The 24241-nt window shown below is 37.2% G+C and overlaps 1 protein-coding gene across 4 annotated transcripts in view; it reads right to left on the bottom strand.

Moving 5' to 3' along the window:
• Positions 1-24241, bottom strand: part of Dpy19l1 (dpy-19 like C-mannosyltransferase 1) — a 121599-nt gene that overhangs the window by 70314 nt on the left and 27044 nt on the right. For all 4 annotated transcript variants that reach the window (XM_074065304.1, XM_020170494.2, XM_074065306.1 and 1 more), the window contains exons 7-8: positions 7242-7299; positions 48-139 (exon numbers count right to left, since the gene is read on the bottom strand). In XM_074065304.1, the coding sequence (XP_073921405.1) occupies positions 48-139; positions 7242-7299 (150 nt within the window). The remainder of the gene's footprint in view (positions 1-47; positions 140-7241; positions 7300-24241) is intronic.

The raw sequence follows: 24241 nt of genomic DNA, 5'->3' as shown, positions 1-24241 counted from the left end.
AAAAAAGAAATTCTAGTTTAAGTTATTTAAGGATAACTCAAAATTACCTGAGAATATGAGTCACAAGCAACATCTGAAGCACAAGAAATGGATATGAGAAGCTTTCACGGAGAGGTGGTGTCCACATCACACGGGTACACTGCAAAAAGAATGGTCAGAGTGTATGACATTGTACCTAAATTTGCTAAGTAAGAAAAATCATGTAAGAAGTGCTTTTCACACATAAAAGGTGTATAAAAAAACAAACTACACAAATAGCAAAACGTGGAGGTGATAAAAACATTACTAAGAAAGAGCCACAAAAGTCTTAACACCAAGTAAATATATATACCACTTTTTCCTTTTTCATTCGTCTCTTAGTGGATTCCTTGGTTGATTCTACATCTTGGCTTCTGTGAATAGTGCTGCAGTGAACATGGGAATACAGATATCTCTTTTCAAAATAATGATTCCATTGCCTTTGAATATATACCTATTAATGCAATTACTAGAAGTAGGGTAACAATTCGTTACAACAATCTATGATATATTTCAAAATAACCAGAAGGGTATAAAAGTTGCCAGCATATAGAAATGACTAATATCTGAGGAGTTGGAACTGCTTCTTACCCAAATTGTAGACTAAATACCATTTCTCTCTAAAATTGAGAAAACAGGTAATTCTATATCTGAGAAGAAAAGTATCGCAATCCTGAGATACTTATTATGGCAGAAAGAAAGTACTCAAAGACTAAACGAACATATCACAAGAACCAAGAATAGGACAAAAACAACAACAACAAAAAATAAAAATCAAAAAACTAAATACCTAGGAATTACTCTAATAAAAGACAAGTGAGATACAAAGTTGCAAAGCACTGCTGGGAGAAATTAAAGTAGACTGGGAAAAATTAAAGCTGACAGATGGAAATGAGGAAATACACCTACATTTATGGATTGGAAGACTCAATATATTTAGGATGTCAGTTCTTCCTAAATTTATCTAGAGACTCAAAGTAATCACAATTAAATCCCAGCAGGTTCTGTATGTATCAGAGAAGAGAAAAGTAGAGATGAGCTCATTCTAAAATGTATGGAAACACAAAGGACCTAGAATAACTAAGGCAACACTGAAGAACAAGTTGGAGATTTTCACTATAAGATACTAAACTTACAAAGCTACAATATTTAAGGGAGTATGAAACTAATCTAAAGATAAACAGACAAATGGAACATAACTGAGTGTTAAGAAACAAACTCAAGAAATACACTATCATCTTATTTATGACAAAAGCACATTTTGACCAATTGGGAAACAATGGTCTTTTTAACAAATGGTACAAAGTTAGCTGGACATCCATACTACCACAGTGAAGAAGGGGAGAATCTTGAATCTGCTTCATATTAGACACAAAATTCTAGGTAGATCACAAAATGCAAAAGCTATACCAACTATGCTTCTTAAAAAAAAAAAACAAATCTTTATGTTCTGCAGTAGGCAGATTTTAAAATCAGGACACAAAAATAACTAAACATAAAAGAATGATAAATTGAACTTCCTCAATATTAAGAACTTTTGTTAAAGTAAAAGGTGGTCCACATCATTAGTCATCAAGAAAATGCAAACTAAAAACATAATAAGGTACTGTTGCACTCATCCAGAATGGTCAGAATTAAGACAATGGCTAACACCAAACAGTGGCAAGGATGTGAAAGGAACTGGGATTCTTGCACTTTGCTAATGGGAGTGAAAACTGGCATAAGTGCTTTGGAAAACAATGTAGGTAAACACCACAGCATATGTTGAGAAAGAAGGCAGATATAAGGAAATATGATTCCATTTATGTGACAACCCCAAAGCACCAAAACCAGTCAATAGTGATGGAGATCAGAAGCATGTCTTCCTCTTTTGCAGAGGGATTCTGCTAGGGGCCTCTAGGAAATAATGGGCCCAGACTCCTCAAAAATGTCAATGCCATGGAAAAGGAAAAAAAGAAGAAGAGAAAGACTTAGGAATTGTTCTACATAAACTGTTCTAGATAAAATGACAACTAGATGCAATATGCAATCCTTAATCAAATTCTGAATCTAAAAGTACAAAGGAATTTACTGGAATAACTTGAAAATTGGAATATGGATTATATTATGATATTATTGTGTAATACTCGGTGTTAAATTACTTGAGTATAATAAAGCTACATTGTGATTATGCAGAGGAATGTCCTTGATTTTAGGGAAAGTATACTAAGGTGTTTAGGGGTACGATATCAACACATCTGCAACTGATTTTCAAATGGAGCAGGAAAATGTCTGTGTATGCATAAAACAGAAAGAGAGCAAATGTGGCAAAATATTGAAACTGGTAAATAAAGCAAGACTGGAACTTTTCTGTAAGATTTCAATTTTTTTAAAATAAAAAGCTGGAGGGGACAAAGTACAGAAAGTGCATTTTTTTTTTTTTTTTTTTGGAGACAGAGTCTCATTCTATAGCCCAAGCTGATCTTGGGATTGGACTAACTCTCAATTCTCCTCCCTCACAGTCTCTCAAGTGGGAGGATTACAGGCATGATCCACCATGCCCAGCCTGCACTTTTCTTACACTGCCTTTTTAGTGCAAGATTTAAGGAACATCTAAATAGAGACCAAATGAAGTTATAAAGCAGATGTTTGGCTATACCTTCACACTTGGAAACAAGTGCCTAATTATTTTGTTGCTTTGTTTTTTTGAGACAGTGTCTCACTATGTAGCTCAGGTTGGCTTTGAACTTGCTATGCAGGGCTCAAACTTGAGATCTTCCTACCTCCCCCTCCCAAGTTCTAGGTTACAGGCTCAAACCACAGCATCCTTCTAATTGAGGTGTGGACCTGCTATAAGCAGAGATTTTGTTAGGACCAAAAGAAAACAGACTTCTAAGGACACAAGCTGGAAGGTGACAGAGTAAGAAGCAGTGGGGAAGAGCAGAAATAGAAAGTTGTCTCACATAGTACTTAGGTTCCTGAGCCTTGTGGGAGCTGAATCCAGAGATGTATCAAAACTAAAATACTGAAAACTAACCCACTCCCAGTTCAAATACTGGTAGCATAGATGGGATTGTAGCCTGAGCTGAGCAGCTCAGAAGTTAGACACTGAGCCAAATGGCAAAGAGATGTCTTTAACCTCTTTTAAACTAGAAGAAAACTAAAATGAATTGAAACTACAGCCCTGCTCCTCTTAGCAGAACTCATGCTGAAATCCAAATTCTCAGACCCTCACTTAAGATGCTTGAATGGAAAAGATGCTCCCTCTATGGAAAGGGGGTGGAAAGAAATATCTAGTTCAATCTTTATCATTTTTATACAAAAATGTGTTGCATAGAATAGAAAGCTCTGAAACAATGCAAAATAGCAGAAAAATATGTTCTATACTCAAGAGGAAAACATAGTCAGTAGAATTAAATCCACATTAATGTAGATGTTGCCAATGGAAGACAATGACTAAAATAACTGATAATTTGCTTTAAATTTTTATAAAATAGTATGGATAGAATGGATGAACAGATGGGAAACTTCAACAGAGAAATGGAATCCCCACAAGGAAAACAAAATGGAAATTCTAAAATCGGAAAGAAAGAGGAAGAAAAATTTACCAGAGAGTCATAATAGCAGACTGAATTCAGTGAACTCTTGGACACAAGAGAAAATACTAAAAAGCAGGCACAGGTGAAAAAAAATGTCAAAAAGAGTGTCTAAGCCTGTGGAGCAACATCAAAAAAAGGAGGGACCCATTGCAATTAGAATTCCCAAAGGAAATGAGAAAGACAAAATACATGAAGAGAAGACAGTGACTAAAAATTCTCTAAAACTCATCTTAAGGAACAAAGATGTTCAGTGAACTTCAAGCAGTATGTATACAAAGAAGAGCTGTCTACCTAGAATTCTCATCCAGCAAAAAATATACTTTAAAAAATAAAGGGAAAATAAGGACATTTTCAGGCAGAAAAATATTAAGAGAATTTGTTGGAATCAGATCTTCACCACAATACTAAATAAAATTTTTTTAAACTGATGAGAAATTATGCCTTATGTAAACCCAGATATGCAGGACAAATGAAGAACACCACTGAAACTCAAACTGAAATGTTTGGTGGTTAAAAGTGACTATAAGTTAATTAGGCACAGGTGATGAGAAAAGCAGGCCAAAGAAGTACATAAGGCATGGGAAAGAGCATGTGCAAAAGCTTCCCTGAGGAAGGAGAAGGAATGGGCCTTTCTAGAACTAGTGGAAGAAAGGCAAGCAGAGCTGGAGAGGGGGAAGAAAAAAAGAAAAGGGGAAAACATCAGCCTGGGAAGTGATGTGAACTAAAACTAGATAGGCAGCAGGGGCAAGTCATGAAAGAAGATGTAGACAATTTTTCTGTATATTGTAGGCTAAACTAGTACATGCTCTCTTTGAACTTTTAGAATTATAAGTTTAATAAATTCACAAATCTATAGACACACCAATCTGTGATATGAACAATAAATACGTCATGCACTTACATGAATTTACCAATTAATATAAAAAATAATTTAGGTCATGTCACTCTACTGCTCATAACCTAATAGACTACAAAATCCACTCCTTCCTGTCCCTCCCCCCATTCACATCTGGCCTTGTCTCTGCTCCCACAGTGGCCACCTTGCTATGGCCCAATCAGCAAGTTGATCTCCAGCACTAAAGAGTGTCTTCACATGACAGGGGTCTTTGTTTTACTCACTGGCAAATCCTAAGCATCAAGAGGTACCCAGCATATAGCAGGCACTTAGTGCCTGTTATTTTAACTGAGCTAATAAACAGAGGACCCAGAGTAAGTGTCCAAAACCTTACTATCACTGAAAAGAAAGGAAGAAGGCAAGGAAGGGAGGGAGAAGAGCACATTAAAAAAAAAAAAAAAAGTAAAGGATTTCTTCCTATGTACATATTTTCAAACTGTCTGCTTTCGTCTTAACAATAATTTTCAATAGTGACAGAATAAACTTTTAATGAAGCTTGATAAGTGAAGACATTTGCATAATTGTATTATGGATGTACATCAATATTGTTGATTATTATGAACTATAGCCCTTTTACTGAATTTTCATGATTCAGATTTGAAGGTTTTAAGTTTAAGTTAATTTGATTAATCTATTCATGCTACACTTCACAGTTCTTTTGTTAAGTGAAAATTTTTTTCTTGTAAAACCATCTGAGTGAAGAGAAATTTAAAAAGCACACCATATGCCATCTTAGATCCAGTAGATGAAAGCTAAATATCAGAAATAAAACTTAAAAATAAGTAACAATTCACAATAATTTGGGGAGCACATAAATAATTTACTCACATGCTTAAAGTATCTCTTCTAAGAAAACGAGATACCAATTAGTAAACAATAGTAATTCCAGTGAACAAAACTCTGTGAAAATTCACTAGATACATGAATAGATGTCACCAGAGTAGATGTTTCCTCCTCCTATAAAGATTATATAACTTAGGCAACATAATTAAAAATAAGATAAAAACAGGTGTGAAAAACCTCATGATCTGAAAGTCAAAATGCATATGAAATGATAAGCTTTCAATTACTTGAGTTCTCACCCACCAACAGTTTATTCAGAAGAGCAGTTTGTGCTTTCAAATTTAATGTATGTTAAAAAGGCCACTTTTTTACTCTAAAGCTACAGTTCCATGTAAGTAAAGTAATTCATTTGGCTATTTCTGTAAAACCAAAATTCTAATTCTAATCACATTTAGTTAACCTTTTCCTAAGAAAGTAATGTCTAACATGTGTAAGTAAACCAATTCAAAAAATCATAAAAGAAAATCCATCAGTCTCAAAAATCAACTGAATTCCATTGTCAAAAACTAAAAAAGACTTTGTAAGAAATACTCATGCAATATGAGTATCAAAACTGTAGAAAGACGTAAGATCTGGAATTAAAGCCCTTAGTACACACTGAGGCTAACACAATGGGGCCTTTGTGCTTAAAAAATAGTGCTCTTTCTAACTGTCTTGGCTGCAAAATGTTCAATAATCCCTTTCCTCCAACATCTTATTGTTAACATACAATGCTCCTTTCTTCCATTATTGAGCCGTTATTTCCCATTTCTTAGGTCATTCTCACAGAATCTATGCTTCAAAATGTTCCACAGTTCACACTACCACAATGTGCAACACCCACAGTCAGTAAACACCAAATCATTTTCTTTCTTAGCTCAGAACTCGCGCTCCACCAAGGAACAGATGTTATGTAGCAGTCATTTGTCAAATGCTCTAATCTACAAGGCCATACTAGCTTTCTATTTCTGTGCTTCTATATATTAAATGCATATTAGAATATCCATTAGTAACTCTCTGATTTAAAAAAGCTCATCTTTGATTCTACATTAAGTTCATGTATGACTTTTCACTTTTAAGAGATTTATTACATGAACATATTCAAATATTGCAAACATTCAGTGTATATACATAAGAAAGATAAAGACACCTCACACAAAGCAAGCTGACTTTTTCTTTCTCCCCTCACACAAATCTTTCCATGAAAGAAATTTGGACAGAGATATATTACCAGAAATGCATTTGCAGCTGTGATTAATTTAGAAGAAGGAATTCATTGGCATTTTGAATTTGTATTAGAATTTAATCTGAACTAAACTTTTAGTAATACTAATAAATCTAAATAATAAATCAAAACAATAGTTCAAGTTAACAATTAAATAGTACTTATCATGTTCCAAACATTGTTCCAGGCACTCTGCACATTTGAATTCATTTAATATTTACAATAGTTCTAAGAGATACTCATTTGTAAACAGGAAACCAAAGCACAGAGGGACTAAATGACCTGCTCAGGTTACAGAGCGAGGATCTGGAACCAGGCTATGTCTACTTCACAATGCTGTTCTCTTCAGACAGCCCTTGGACACTTGTAAATTTGTAGGTATAATAAAATGTCTTGCAAAGGATACCTTAAAAGTATGCTATGCCTAAAACACCACCTTTCACAGTTCTACAACTATGTAAAGAATCGCTACAGACCCACTATCTCCTCAAGTCAGTCATGATTAAATAGCATTGGAGATACAATGGCCATGACATAGTCCTGAAAAGTTAGCTTAAATCAAACACTAATATTTAAATTTGGGGTTAAAATAAAAAGACTGAACATTTGAAAATGCTATTACAGATTTAATTTAAAGACATTAAGCTTACAGAAGAAACTATATTTCCAGGAGTGATTCTGAAAATATTTTCTGACTACCTACCTCTCCATGATTGAAAAAGAAGCATAAGACTGTAACCAGGCCTCCTAGTCGGCTGCCACTAGAAAAGAGGGTAAGGAAATGTAACTCATGTATCAGAAATCCAGGTCAATCCTTAATTATAGCTTAAAATAACATAACACAGTAACTTTCCACTAGTGCAAACTGTTTTGGTCACACACTAGAATTCTCCTATGCTCATTTTCAAAACAGTATAGTTTCACCAAGCGTCACTAATTGAAATATATTCCATTGTTTAAAAATCACCTTTAATCTGTGTACACTCAGAAAAACAAACAAACTGAAAGGGAAGAGAAAATTCTTAATAGTCATGTTACTGTGTATCATGCAACCTGATTTTTCTTTCGGTTTTTTTTTTTTTTTCAGTACCATGTATTTATTTGTGCCCTTCAGCATTTCTCAAACTATTTTCCTCAGGATGCATGATAGATATTAAGAAAGGGATGGGTAAAAAGTACAGAGAAGGGCTCCAAAAGACACTACACAGCTTGCTTGTACTTAGAAATTCACAAAGCATGTTGGCAACATTAGACTTCATTCACTACTTCCCAAACCCCACCCCAAGCAAGTTTTCTACAGAACACATACCTCTGGTTTATAGATAAAATGCTATGTTTCATTTGTTTTCAAAAACTAACATATAACACAAGTATCCAAGAATGACAAGCAGGCTTATAGCTGCAGCTACGAAACCACATTTGCTCAAGAGTAAAATATGTCGCTACTTTCCTCCAAGTCTGGGGATAGGAATTGAGGCTGTTTTTTACGTTTGTTCCATCATTTCTTTCATCTTAGGTTTTCTTGTTTGACTTAGCTCATGTTGCTTTTTTCTTCATTATTCTTCTCAAAATTCTTCCTTTTTTCTATCCACCTACAAATATGTGCATAACTGAGAGGCCACAGGGTCACAGAGAACTTAGGGTACAGGTACTACATGCACCTGAATGAGGAACAGTGGAGGAATCTGGCAACAGCAAGGATGTTCAATACAGTGAGCACATCTCCCCTCCCCCACCACAGAAGGAGACAGGTAGGGCTGGGTCCCTATCACAGGTTGCTCCCTAGTCCTTGCAGAGGAGGAAGAACACTGCATGTTTGATGACAGGTAGTTTGTGGCCTTTCCATTTTTCCCTACAGAACAGGAAGAGTGGCCATTGCTGTTTAAGAGAAAAGGTAGCAGCATTAAAGGTTTGAGGGCAGAGGAGGTCTGAAATATCTCTTGCCTTTCAGAAGTGAGGTCAGTAAGTAGCTCAGCCATCTTTACAGGAGCGCCTGCAGCTAGTGAGCACTGATTTTATGAGGGCCCTAACTGGAAGAGTGTGTGATTTCTTCCTATGTTATCACCCTGGATTGGGACAAGTGAAATATAAAGGGGCAAAACCCAGGATGTTGGCTAGGAAGTGGCAGATTAAAGAAGCACTGGGGACCAATGAAGGAAGTAGGAAGGAAGTAAGACTAGCCAAGGCATGAAGGTCAGGCTCTCTCCAGGGAGGCACCCTATATCCTCAACAGAAAAGCACACAGGCTAACCCCAGGCTTCATTGCAAGGGAGTGGACATTAGAAGGGCAAGAGGGTTAAGGGCTTCTAAAAAATGAATTTTAATATTTTGAACTTTTCTAAAAAAAAAAAGTACAGAGTTTTCATTTAAAAACAAATAACATTCACCTAAGTAGCTGATGACATGTTGGCATGTGTCTATCCTCCCATGTCTTTCCCTGTAACTACACAAGACATACTTTTTTAACATGAGCATGCTACTCACGCTCCTGAAATTCATTCTTTTTCTAATTAATCATGACGATTTTTCCTAATCAATACATGTAACCAAAGGCATTCTTTGAACAGATGTCAAATATTGCTCAGTACCAATGTATGATAATGTGTGTAGTCTTTCTTATTAGACTTGTGAATATTTTTCAATTTCTTGCTATAAAAATGATGCTAAAATAAATGTCCTTGTACATGTAAATACTAGTGATTTTATTTCCCTAGGACAGACCTAGACCAGAGAATGTGAACAACCAGTAAGGACTGTGCCAATCCCCACCCCCCCATAAACGTACCAGGAGGTCCTTTTCTGTATGGCTTACATGGCACCTGAAGTGCTTAGACTCCTAAATCCTGCTATTCCAGTACTTAAAAGACTTTTTTCTCGCTGCTATTTTGATTTTACTTACCAGCCTACGTCTGTGGAACACCACTTTAGTGTTTCAGTTTGTTTTGACAATATACATTTCTCTTCTGTGGAATGCCTATTTACATTCTGTCTGTTCTTCTATTGGATTGTCTGCTCCTCTATCTAAACATTAGGGTTATCAAATCTTTGGCTGACAAATGTGTGACAAAGTATTTCAATATAATTTATAGTATATTCTGCCAGAATTTTAAAATTTTTATCCAGTTAAGTATGTCAATATTTTCCTTTATTTTTTCTGTACTTCCTGCCTTGTCTGTGAAGGTATTAGCAATCTCAAAATTACATCGCTTCCTAAAATTTCTTCTAGTATCATTGCATTTTTCACTTAGACCTTTCATCTGGAGAACCATAATTTTGCTCTCTTTGAAATAGTCAGTTGTGCTAATACCACTTACTAAATAAACATTCCTTATCTCAGAAATTGTTATACACTAAGGTGTTACAATACTAGAATTTGTTCTATTCTAGTAAATTGATTTCTCTATTTTTTTATCATGCACCACTTTTATTACTTTAGCATTATGACAATTCTAACACATGATAAAGAAAGCTCCCTGACCCAAACTAATCTTAATTTTTAAGATTTTGTAAGGTTATTCTCACCAACTTACTCTTACATATATCATCATCTTAACCAGGATCCCCTTCAAAAATAATGTTGAGTTTCTGATTAGAATGGCTTATCCCTTTATAATAGTAATTCTGACCATTCAGTAGCACAGTGTGTCTCTCTCCATTTGTTCAGTTTTAATTTTATTTCTTTAAGTGAAATTTTTATAAACAAGCAATATAGCACCAAGTACCCCAGGTAAAACCTTCTAGAAATACAAAGAGAACGTGAGGAAACCTGATCCCAGTGGAGTATTTCAACATTTTCAGAATTTGGCAGGACTTACATATAGAATTTGAAGAAACAATCAACAATCTCAATTTTATGCAAATATACAGTATTGTGATCACACAGAGAACACGTCATCTCTTGTGTCTCTAGAGTAGGTAGCTGTACAAACCTTGTTCTCCAATTATAATGTAAAACATAAGAAAGATGAAAAAAGAAACTTAAGAATTTAGTAAGCCAGACACTAGTGACTCACTTCTATAATCCTAGCTACTTGGGAGGCTCAAATATGGAGAATCACCATTTGAGGCCAGTCCAGGCAAAAAGAGTTCAAGCCTGCTGTCCCAGTGATCACAGTAAGTTTAAAATAGGAGGACTGCACTGCAGGTCAACCAAGACCATATCTCCAAAATAACCAACACAAAAAAGCCCGGAGGTGTGGCTCAAGAAACAGAGCACCTGCCTCTCATGTGCAAAGCTCTGATTTAAACCCCATTACTCCCAAACAAACAAAAATTAATAAAACTTTCCTTTCCCAGAAAATAATAGTTTCCTGGAAAAGAAAATTTTTTTTTTTTTTTTTGGTGGGACTGGGGTTTGAACTCAGGGCTCACGCTTGCAAAGCAGGTGCTCTACTGCTTGAGCCACACACTTCCAGCCCATTTAGCTTTGGTTATTTTGGAGATGGGAGTCTCTCAAACTATTTGCCCAGGTTGGCCTGGAACCTCAAGATCTCAGCCTTCCAAGTTGCTAGGGTTACAGGTGTGAGCCACTAGCACCCAGCTAAAGCTAAAATTTTAAAACCTTAACTTTTTAAAGTAACAGAATAAAGGTAGAGAGAGTTCAGAAGAGGCAAAAATCCAATTTGCTGACCAAGTCTCCAGCAGAGATTTGCCTGAGACGTCTTATGTCCTCACACAACTGCCACACAGTTTATTCAGCTCTGAGGCTGGATATTTTCCTTAGGGCACATCAGTGTGGCAACACTGCCTCCTCATAAATTACCAAGATACAGGCTTCCACCAGCATCTTCCATGAATACAGACTCAGGTTTGCCTAACTAACCAGGGAGGCAGGCTTTCTAGTACTTTCACAAAGTTGAGAGGTGGAATACAACTTGCTTAAGCACAGGAATATTCTGAATTACATCACCAAATGATGTGACTTAGAATAAATCTAAAATGGTGTCCCTAACGTTGAACTTCTACTCCCATCTTAATCTTAGAGATTTCCACATTAAGTCATCTTATTTGCTAAACATAAAGATGCACTAATCCAATCATTTTAAAGTGTTTTAATTTCTTTCTTATTACAATCAGTTGGTATTTCATCCTTCTCTGGTGGTTTAAAAAACGTCTCTTCTTTAATATTACAACCAACTGTCAGAAAGTATGAAAGCTCTTATTGTGCAAATTTTAAAACATGCTAAGCTTGCTAAACAGTTACTACAGGTGCTCATGAATTTCATTCATCTTTTGACCCTCAATTTCCTTAAATATAAAATTATGTCTATTAAAACTTAAAATTAAAAATACTTTAATTTTTGAAAAATACTTTCCAGTTCTGAAATTTAATAATTCTATAATGTTCTTCTTTCTTACCCATAAAGTTGTAGAGATTAAAATCAATCATCAAATTTTGATAGGCTTCACTAATTATTGAGATTTTTAGCTTTCCTTATAAAAGAATGATGACACATACAAAATTGCAACAGTTGAAGAGGAAAAAAAACAAACATAGTTAATTGAAAATTAGAGTAGATAACTCTTAGTGTTTTCTTATATAGGTGCTTCAGCAAAAGAAAATGAGAGGGTAATCTGAAATAACTGAACTAAGAATTTCTAATCTCATGTTTATGAATGAAGGCTTTGGCACCTTGCTAAGCAGGGAGGAGCTGAGAATTATCCCTCGTATTTATGAGTAGTGACTCACTGGTGTACCAAGGAAAGAAACACAAAGTAAGGATAAGGGGGGGTGAATGACAATCAAGAAGGGTGGAAAAAGTTCTCTGCTTGGTCCTCTCTCTGCCAGTCTGTTACAAGCAACAAATTATTGCCTTCAATTTAACTCTTTGTGTGCCAGAACTAAGGAAAGGAATCTTATAATTACTTGACTGTGAACTTCCTAATTCATCATGGTAGTTGAGACTCAAATGATTTCTGAAAGGCAAACAAATCCTAAGTAGCATTCAATCAAAAGACTGCAAGCATTTATTGTTTTCGCAACACTGCTGTCAAACACACCGTACCTCGTATCACTTCTGCCCTTGGCCCCAGGTCCAGATGGAGCCTCCCCTTCATCATCAGCACTGTGTGGTCACAGGACCCTCCACTCTACCCAGTCAGGCTGCTCAAATCCCATGCAAGCCTCTTCACAGCACCCAGCAGAGCCTTCATTCTATGAATTGTAACTACTGGACATCCTCAGAGTCTTTTCAGAAGCCTCCTTCTCCTGATCCTATTATGTGGCAATCTGTGTATTCCCTCCATTGACGTCCACACACCAGCCTATGCTGCTCCCCAACCTCTTCCACCTGAAGGCCTGCAACAGCCTCTCACATAGTCTCCTCTTCTTGTGGGTCTGTTCTCTCCACGGTGCATTATCTAAAATCTTTTTTCAAAAGGGAATCCAATCACACTACCACCATCCACACAACCCTTCACTGGAATCCTATTTCTCTCAGGTTCAAATCCAAGCACAGAAATGTGTCCAAAAACCCTCACAGAACCTGGCCCCTGCTGCAACTCCAGACAACGCTCACTACTCTTCCTCCTACCCAAGATCTGAGCCAGTGCGCTGTCCAGTGCACTGATGCCCAAGTGAACTGCAGTGTGTTGTCCAGGGACCACCACATGCAGAACAGCATAGTGAGGGGCAAGGTTTGTAGGGGAGCCAAGGCAACCCCAGCGAGACGATGCTGAAGTGTCCCCAGGTGATGGCAATACAGAGACAGAAGGAGAAGACTCCTGATTTTCTGAAGAAAGTTGCAAGAGTTTGTATCTCCTTGTATTGCAGAATAAGGACAGAGGAAAGCCATGGACAGCTCCCAGGGGTCAGAATTGGGCATCAGTGTGGACAGATGCATCATTTGCCAAGACAGTGAACACATAACAGGGAGGTTTTGGAGAAAAGATGTCAATATTTCAACCAGTAACTTTCATCAATTTATGCATACTAAAGAGAAACACTTTTCTTGTAAATATTCATCTACAACTGTTAGACAAATGGATTTGATTAAGGATGTGATAACAGGCCAAGTTAATAGAACATTCAGAAACACATGTAGCTGGAAATGTTTGAGATGGTACAATTCACAGCCAATTTAAGACATGTGTTTAATCAAAAATCTAGCTTACATAAACAGTAAATGATTGTTTTTAAGAAAATGTTACTGAAAATCATGGAAGCAAAATAATCATAAAATATAGAAAATACAATTTTCCTTAAAAACATGTAGGAAATAGGGGAGGAATAAGAAGAACCTGAATACAGTGTGAGGCCTTGGGTTGGATCATGAGAAGGGACAGGAGGAAAATTAGTTCCCATAACTGAACAGTGACAGATATAAAGAGAACAGAAGTAGAATAGAAAGATAGGTGGACACAGAGAACAACCTTCCAGCCCCAGGATTTCTACATCACATCTATAAATAAAGCTGCTTCAAAAATTCTCCCAGGTATCAAAGGGGCCATGCTCACCCCCAATGACCAAAGCAGATACAGAGAAGAGCAGATAGGCAGGTGAGTACATTATCCTCTAGGCCTGGCTCAGTCCATACATGGAAGAAAAGGTATTTTCTATGACTACTTACAACTGCAAACAGATGGGAAGGCTTTTTCATAAAAGCTGAGAAGCAATGAAGAGCTGAGTAGAGACAGGTAAGAGTAAATAATCAAGAGGAACAAGACCAGATTGGCCATTGGGGCAGGAGACATGAAATCTGTAAAAGTTTATTTAAAAAATCCTTAGAAAGTTCTTGAAAAGCTAACTCAGAGTGCCAAGCACCATGGCTCATGCCTGTAATCCCAGCTACTTGGGAGGCAGATATAGAAGGATGGCAATTTGAGGCTAGTGTGGACAAAAAAGTTGGTGATACCCTAGATCAACAAAATAAGCTGGGCATGGTGGGTCATGCCTATAATTCCAGCTACACAAGAGGCAAAAGGTATGATGATCATGGTCCAAGGCCAGCCACATTTTTATAGCTTTATAGCTTTAGCTATAAAAATAGCTAAAACAAAAAGGGATTGGGGGTGGGGGCCACGGCTCAAGTGGTAGACGGCTTGTCTGGCAAGCACAAGGCCCTGAGTTTAAACCCCATTAGTGCCAAAAATAAAATAAAAAAGGAAAGAAGTAAAGAGAGAAGGAGGGAGGAGGGGGAGAAAGGAGAGAGGAAGGGAGGTATGGAGGGAGGGAGGGAGGGAAGAAGGAAGGAGGGAAGGCCATAGTTAGGAAGTCCAGACCACCTAATAACCTTCAACCCAGCTTTTAAAAGCTCTCTCATACTAAAATACAACTGTTGAGCTAAGTTACCAGGCAATGGAGACTTTGAGCATGAAATAAAGAAATGAATACAACTCAGGAAAGAGCTGGAGGTAACAGAGACAACACAGGAAGCAGAGGAAATTTCAAAACTCAAGATTCTTTAGTTGGAAATCTCACAGGAAGGACAATAAGGTATCACAGACAAAATAAAGGAGGAAAGAACCCTAAAAAAGTAGATTTTAATCAAAAAATTCTAAGAGTCAAACAATGGGGTTCTGAGGAAGAACAAAAGTGGAGAAGAAAAACCATGTGAAGAATGGTTTTTCAACCTGAAGGTGTAAGTGCCCAGACTGGTGGAGTGCAGCAAACTAACCCAATGAGAAAGATGAAACAACAAGACCTTGCAGGGAAATAAAGTTGACACGATATACCCAAAGCTGTGAGTGAAAAAAACAAACCACAGAAAAAGGAACTGATGGCAGATAGCCCCAGACTTCTGAAAACTTAAGCTAAAGCTGAGAAGACAGTGAAATGACATCTTGAAAAAGTCTGAAGAAAAATAATTCTGTAACTAGGCATACATTTATCAAGTATAAAAGTAAAATAAAGAGATGTCAGGGCTGGACATGGTAGCTCACACCTGTAAGCCCAGCTATTCCAGAGGCAGAGAATGGGAGGATCATAGGTTAAGACAGAAATGGTCAAAAAGTTATGGAAACCCCATATTAACAAAAAAGCCAGGTGTGGTAGTACTTGCTGATAATCACAGCTATGAAGTAGGCACAGGTAAGAGGATTGTGGTCCAAGCCCAGATCCAACAAAAATGCAAGACTCTATAAGAAAAATAACTAAAGCAGAAAAGGGCCGGGGGACATGGCTCAAGTGGTACAGTGCCTGCCTAGCAAGCACAGGGCCTGATGGAGTTCAAACCCCAGTACTGCAAACAAAAAGTTCAAACATGCAAGATGTACATATGGCCTCCAAGCACACTCACACTGTTTGGAAACTTCCTGAGAACGTCCACTCTGAAATGAACAAGTAAGAAAGAGGCCAATACGGGGGTCCAAGCAGCAACCCATCCACGCACGGCTGTCCTCCTACCCAGTCAGTGTCTAAGAATCCTTCTATGATCTTCCATTCCAATTAACTAATGAAACACTTCAACTCCCTGTTACAACCCTAAAAGAAATTTGTTAGTTTACTTTCTTGTATATATGAAGACAAACCAAAGAACTGGCAGTAACTCAAATCATTTATTCAAATTACATTTGAGTTCTTCTCAAATCATTTATTAAAATTACATAAAAAATCAACACTAACAAGTTCCATACACAATTTAGACCTTCTATACAGCCAGCTTTTCTGTCCTCAAGTCTTAATCATGTCAGCCTAGGACTGTCAGATCCTTAAGTGGAAGGTGGAGACCAAAAGAAATAAAACAAGTTAGGATGGGTACCAGTGGTTCATGACTGCAATCTTAGCTACTCAGAGGCAGAAATCAGGAGGATAGCAGTTTCAGGTCAGTCATAGCAAAATTGTTTCAGAGATCCTGTCTTGAAAATACTCAACACAAAAAAAGGGCTGGTGGACTGGCTTGAATGGTAGAGCACCTTGCCTTGGGAAGAAAATCATTAATACCCTTAAAAAGAAATAGATTCATGAAACAAAAATAAAATACTACTTTTAAAAAAGGAATGTTCACAGAACAAGTAATTCTTGAAAATTAAAAGCATAACAAAAACAGAAAATGCAGAAGGGTTAGGAAATAAAATTTTTCAGAATATACAACAAAGTAAAATTGATTACAACTGAAAAAAGAAAGATGCAAAAATTAAAGAATTAAGAAACACAACTTCCAATAATAAAAGTTCTGAAAAGGAAAACAGTAAGTAAAGAAATAACACAAGAAAGTTTCTCAGAAATTAAAGAAACAATCCATGAAATGAACTTTCACAACAAAGAGAATGTTCTTTAATCTTGCAGAAAGGAAGGTGAGAAAAAGGAAATACAACTAATAACTGGCAACAAATACGGATGAACTCTAACATCAACAGGAATAAGCCATAGTGAAATCTTGGAGAGTCCCCGGAGACACACTTTGCAGGCATAATCACTGAGAAGAGGCATAACTTTGACCCCTCCACACCTCCAGCCGGTGCAGAGAATCTCCACTTCATGTTAAAGGGAGAAACAAGGAGGGCCCCAGGCCGCCAGTCACTGGCGCCCAGACGGCTTGGGAAGACACGGACCAGGTAAGTTTCGCAGTGTGGTACTCCCAAAGACAAGCCTGGGCCAGAGCAGCATAGCCCCCTGGACAGACTGACCTCCACCCGGGAAAAAAGAGAAACTGAGTAATAAGCAATAAGAACAAATAAGACACGCAGGAAAGAGGGTGGGGCGCACTGAGTGCCAAAGATTGGGGGAAGGGAATCCTTCCTGGGACTGTAAATAAACAAGCCAGCCTGGCTGGAGAGCCTCCGGTGGGAGCGGGGGCGGGGCGCACACCCAGCAACAAGGAAAACTCCACAGGAGAGGAGGGAAGACCCACTTCCCACGTGAGCTGTAAACAAACACTAAGGCCTGACAACATGGGGGCAGTGTCACTTTTCCCAGTGCTTGGAAAGGGGAAAGCTTGTAGCAGAGGCTCCCGCACAGGAGAACTCTGAGTAAACAAAGCCTACAGGGCCAGGTGAGTGCTAAGCTCACCCCAGAGATCTGCATAAATAACGCCTCCAGCTACAGCAGGCTGACAGCAGCAAGCAGGCAAGCCACAGCCGCAGATACCATTCTCAGAACTGTCTCCAGACTCTTTTTCTTCTTTTTCTCCCTACCTTTGATGAGAGAACAACCGAATTACACCTGCAAGTGAAAAAACTTACTGAAACTGTACTGCATTTGAACTTGGGACACTAGGTGGGGTTTTTTTTCTTTTTTCTTTTTTTTGTTTTGTGTGTGTGTGTGTAGTTTTGTTCTACTTTATGCATCCCCTTTGATGAGACAACTACAGAACAACATCTGAGGCACCATCTCTAGGATTGGAGACTGAGACAGACACCCAAATTATTGAGACTGAAACTTCATTGCATTTGATCTTGGAGATTTTTTGGTTTTTTGTTTTTTTTTAAATTTTCTATTTTTCATTTTATTTTAATTTATTTTTATACATAGATATTTCTTTCATTTACTTATTTTTTATTTTTATTCTTATCTTTATTTTTTTTATTTTTGATTTTCAATCCTCTCTCTGTCCCTCTAATGTCTGTTCAGCTTACTGTCAATTACTACACTAACACTCTGCTTATACCTTTGAAACTTTCTTGTCTGAAACCTTGTTCTGCTTTCTCCCTCTTGTCTGTGTATTTGATTTTCCCCTTTTCTTTAACTTCTTGCTTTCCATCTCAGCTCACCCTTCCATTCTAAATATTACCATTGTTATTATTACAACCTAGAAGATACTTAATTGCACACAGTACAGGGAGAGTAACAACACCAAAGACAATGAAGGGAAGACAGAAGAAACAGGGAAACCAGTTTCCCCACAGCAAAAGATTAGTACAGGAACCAGAGGGAAATGAAGAAAACAAATACTCAGATTCAGATGCCAACAAAATGAAGATAAACTATGCCAAAGGGCCCAATGAAGCCCACAAGAATAATTTAAAAGAAGACATACTACAAGTACTCAATGAGAATTTTATAGAGATGATACTGGATAGGGTCAACCAAAATGTACAGGAGACACTCAAGAAATTCCAACACAACAAAAATAGAGAATTTGAAAAGGCAAAAGAAGAAATAAAGGAAACCATAGAAGCACTGTATAAACACCAAAGTGAAAGAGAGAACACAATGAATAAAGGGATAAATGAACTCAGGCAAAAACAGACAACATTTAAGAGGAAAACAGCCAGGATATGCAAAACCTCAGAAAAAAGAACGAAACAGAACTGCAAAACAAAACGGAAGGCCAATCCAGCAGAATAGAACAAACAGAAGACAGAATCTCAGAACTTGAAGATGAAATGGTAATTAAAGGAAAAACTGAAGAACTATTAATTAAACAACTCAAGACCTGTGAAAAGAAAGTGCAAGAACTCACTGACTCCATCAAAAGACCAAACTTGAGAATCATGGGCATCGAAGAAGGAGAAGAGGTGCAAGCGAAGGGAATGCGTAATATATTCAACAAAATAATAATGGAAAATTTCCCAAATCTAGAGAAAGATACTCTCATACAGATGCAAGAGGCCTCCAGGACACCAAATAGACCAGATCAAAATAGAACTACTCCACGACATATCATCATTAAAACAAGTTCAGAAACTAAGGAAAGAATATTGAAGGCTGTAAGAGAGAAAAAACAAGTAACATACAAAGGTAAACCCATCAAAATCACAGCAGATTTCTCAACAGAAACATTAAAAGCAAGAAGAGCGTGGGGCGAGATCTTCCGGTTACTGAATGAAAATAACTTCAACCCCAGGATACTCTACCCAGCAAAACTATCATTCAAAATAGATGGGGCAATAAAAGTCTTCCATGATAAGCAGAAACTAAAACAATATGCGACCACAAAGCCACCACTACAAAAGATTCTTCAAGGGATTCTGCACACAGAAAGTGAAACCCAACTTAACCATGAAAATACAGGCAGTACCAAACCATAGGAAAAGAAAAAGCAAGACAGTAGAGAGTAACCTCAACTTAGGTACACACAATCAAACCTTCAAACAACTAAGACAACTAAATGGCAGGAATTACCACATACCTATCAGTACTAACGCATAATGTTAATGGACTTAAATCACCCATCAAAAGGCACCGCTTGACGAAATGGAATAAAAAGGAAGATCCAACAATTTGTTGCTTACAGGAGACCCATCTCACTGACAGAAATAAGCAGAGGCTTAGGATGAAAGGCTGGAAAGAGATTTACCAAGCCAATGGCCCCCGAAAACAGGCAGGAGTAGCAATACTTATCTCTGACAAAGTAGACTTCAAACCTACATTGATCAAACGAGATAAAGAAGGACATTCCAAACTAATAAAAGGGGAAATAGACCAAAAGGAAATAATAATCATCAATCTGTATGCACCCAATGCCAACGCACCCAATTTCATCAAACATACCCTGAAAGACCTAAAAGCATATATAAATGCCAACACAGTGGTTGTGGGAGACTTTAACACCCCATTATCAACAGATAGGTCATCCAAACAAAAAAATCAATGAAGAAATCCAAGATCTAAAATATGCAACAGATCAAATGGACCTAGTAGATGTCTACAGAACATTTCATCCAACCTCTACATAATATACATTCTTCTCAGCAGCCCATGGAACCTTCTCCAAAATAGATCATATCCTAGGGCATAAAGCAAGTCTCAGCAAATATAAGAAAATAGAAATTATACCGTGCATACTATCTGATCACAATGCAGTAAAAGTAGAACTCAACAAAAGTAAAGACAAAAAACATGCAAACAGCTGGAAACTAAATAACTCATTACTTAATGAACAATGGATCATCGATGAAATAAACGAGGAAATTAAAAAGCTCCTTGAAGTCAATGAAAATGAAAACACAACCTATCGGAACCTATGGGACACAGCTAAGGCAGTCCTGAGAGGAAAGTTTATAGCCATGAGTGCATATATTAAAAAGACTGCAAGATCCCAAATCAATGACCTAATGATACATCTCAAACTCCTAGAAAAACAAGAACAAGCAAATCCCAAAACAAATAGAAGGAGAGAAATAATAAAAATAAGAGCTGAAATCAATGAAATAGAAACCAAAAAGACCACACAAAGAATTAATGAAACAAAAAGTTGGTTCTGTGAAAAAATAAACAAAATCGATAGACCCCTGGCAAACCTGACTAAAATGAGGAGAGAAAAAAACCCAAATTAGTAGAATCAGGAATGCAAAAGGGGACATAACAACAAACACCATGGAAGTCCAGGAAATCATCAGAGACTACTTTGAGAATCTATATTCAAATAAATTTGAAAATCTTAAAGAAATGGACAGATTTCTAGATACATATGATCATCCAAAACTGACCCAAGAGGAAATTAATCACCTGAATAGACCTATAACACAAAATGAAATTGAAGCAGCAATCAAGAGTCTCCCCAAAAAGAAAAGTCCAGGACCTGATGGATTCTCTGCTGAATTCTATCAGACCTTTAAGGAAGAATTGATACCAACCCTCCTTAAACTGTTCCACGAAATAGAAAGGGAAGGAAAACTGCCAAACACATTTTATGAAGCCAGTATTACACTTATCCCAAAACCAGGCAAAGACACCTCCAAAAAGGAGAACTATAGGCCAATCTCCTTAAAGAACACTGACGCAAAAATCCTCAACAAAATAATGGCGAACCGAATTCAACAACACATCAAAAAGATTATTCACCACGACCAAGTAGGCTTCATCCCAGGGACGCAGGGATGGTTCAACATACGAAAATCTATAAACGTAATAAACCACATTAATAGAAGCAAAGACAAAAACCACTTGATCATCTCAATAGATGCAGAAAAAGCCTTTGATAAGATCCAACATCATTTCATGATAAAAGGTCTAAGAAAACTAGGAATAGAAGGAAAGTACCTCAACATTATAAAAGCTATATATGACAAACCTACAGCCAGCATTATACTTAACGGAGAAAAACTGAAACCATTCCCTCTAAAATCAGGAACCAGACAAGGATGCCCACTATCTCCACTCCTATTCAACATAGTACTGGAATTCCTAGCCAGAGCAATTAGGAAGAAGAAGGAATAAAAGGAATACAAATAGGTAAAGAAACTGTCAAAATATCCCTATATGCAGATGACATGATCCTATACCTTAAAGACCCAAAAAACTCTACTCAGAAGCTCCTAGACATCATCAATAGCTAGAGCAAGGTAGCTGGATATAAAACCAACGTAGAAAAATCATTAGCATTTCTATACACTAACAATGAGCAAACAGAAAAAGAATGTATGAAAACAATTCCATTTACAATAGCCTCAAAAAAATTCCATTTACACAATGGAATTCTACGCAGCCATGAAGAAGAACGAAATGTTACCATTTGCTGGTAAATGGATGGAATTGGAGAACATCATTCTGAGTGAGGTTAGCCTGGCCCAGAAGACCAAAAATCGTATGTTCTCCCTCATATGCGGACATTAGATCAAGGGCAAACACAACAATGGGATTGGACTTTGAGCACATGATAAAAGCGAGAGCACACAAGGGAGGGGTGAGGATAGGTAAGACACCTAAAAAATTAGCTAGCATTTGTTGCCCTTAACGCACAGAAACTAAAGCAGATACCTTAAAAGCAACTGAGGCCAATAGGAAAAGGGGACCAGGAACTACAGAAAAGGTTAGCTCAAAAAGAATTAACCTAGAAGGTAACACACACGCACAGGAAATCAAGGTGAGTCAATGCCCTGTATAGCTATCCTTATCTCGACCAGCAAAAACCCTTGTTCCTTCCTATTATTGCTTATACTCTCTCTACAACAAAATTAGAAATAAGGGCAAAATAGTTTCTGCTGGGTATTGAGGGGGTCGGGGTGGGGGAGGAAGAGGGAGGGGGCAGAGTGGGTGGTAAGGGAGGGGGTGGGGGCAGGGGGGAGAAATGACCCAAGCCTTGTATGCACATACGAATAATAAAAGAAAAAAAATCAAGATTAAAAAAAAAAGTCTGAAATCAAGACAAAAATAAAATGTTAGCAAAGCCTACAATTTAAAAATAAATAAATAAATAAAAACAAGAAAAAAAAAAAACAGGAATAAGCCTCACACAAACGTGCTTCTTCCAGTGAAAATCGTCTACTTCATGACTAATTCTTTCTGAACTTGATTTCCTACTAACAGAAATACTTACTCTCCAAAATTTTGACTTCAATTCCAAATCCAAATTAAATGACTACAAGTAATGGGAGTACAACTACTAGGACTAACACACTCATGCACTTACACACACACATACACGCCACATAAGGAGAAGAGACAGAATGGGAAATCAATGGAGTAAAACATGGAAAGACCCCAAACCCCACGTGATAAAGGCTTGGTCCCCAGCTCAGTGCTATTGGAAGGTGGTGGAACCTTTAAGAGGTGGAACTTAGTGAGAGGTTTTAGATGTCTGGAGGATGGGTCCTCAAGGGAGATCATGGGAGCCTGACTCTTGCTCTGGCTCCTTCACTGCCCAGCCACTATGAGGTGAGCAGCTTGCTCCATCACATACTCCCCACCATAACATGCTGCCTCATAACAAGACCAAAAGGAACACGTCCACCCAACCATGGACTGGAACCTTCAAAACTGTCAGCCAAAATCAACTTTCTCTTTATAAACTGATTACTCAGACATCTGTTACAGTAACAGAAAGGTGACTAATATAATAGGACTTCTTGGTTAAGAGGACTTTGGAAATCTCAGTTTCAGTATTCATGAAGCTCACATACTTTGTTTCCTGTCTCTGAATCCACAAACCTCTGTACCCAGTATGGCTCTCCTTCTTTTATTTAAACCAGTCAAGAGCGTTTTTTGATGCACTATTTCCAAAAAGAAAGAAAAATATTCTTTTTCGGAATTCTATTATTTGTACACATCTTTCATATTAGTGAAAGTTATAATAACCTTCATGTGCATTTGTATCTTTCCAGACAGTTAGCTATAAAACATTTACCAATGTACCACTCCCTAAGGGTAAAATATTAATCATGAAATACCATCCAATCTATTCTTACCCAATAAAACACAATGACTTAGCCTGTGTTAACTCCAAACTCTAGAATAATACTAAAATCAAACTAAATAAATAAATGGTTTAGTTTACACACTTGCTATCTGCCCCGGGTTCCAACAACAAAAGGTTCTGGTGTTTATCAATCAGAGAATTACATACCCTGTGGGCGAAGTTTCTAACTTAAGACCAGGGCCTCCATACACTATTAGACTGTAATAGACTATAGCTTAGAAATATCAGGGTATTTTATGAAATAGATAAATGTAGCTATGAATTAACAATACAGCTTTAAAAATACTTAACAATGGGCATTTTAAAAAAATAATAAATAACTTAGAATTTCAGAAAAAGAATTACACCAAGAGTAGGTTGTGCTTGCAAAACACATCTCACTTTATCTTCTCAAGTCAGAGCTTGGCAGCCGGGCCCCATTCACCCTATGGTTATTTCCTATTTTCTCTGCTACTTCCATTTCTGGTTTTAAAAAAGGACTAGTTATTTGGCTTTTGAAAACTTGCATTTGTATTATTTTAAAACAAACATACTTCTAAAATAAAAATTTTCATACTCAGTCTGTTCTGCGAATTTCTAATGTGCTGGACAAATTTCAACTATTATTTCTCAATATACAACACAATTTGAAAAATTCTAATCACAATTTTGATAGCCCTCTCTTTTTTCTTAACTTGCATTTTAA

The sequence above is a fragment of the Castor canadensis genome, chromosome 2 (genome assembly GCF_047511655.1).
Source record: "Castor canadensis chromosome 2, mCasCan1.hap1v2, whole genome shotgun sequence".
Classification (NCBI taxonomy): domain Eukaryota; kingdom Metazoa; phylum Chordata; class Mammalia; order Rodentia; family Castoridae; genus Castor; species Castor canadensis.
This window is presented reverse-complemented; position numbering and strand designations above follow the sequence as displayed.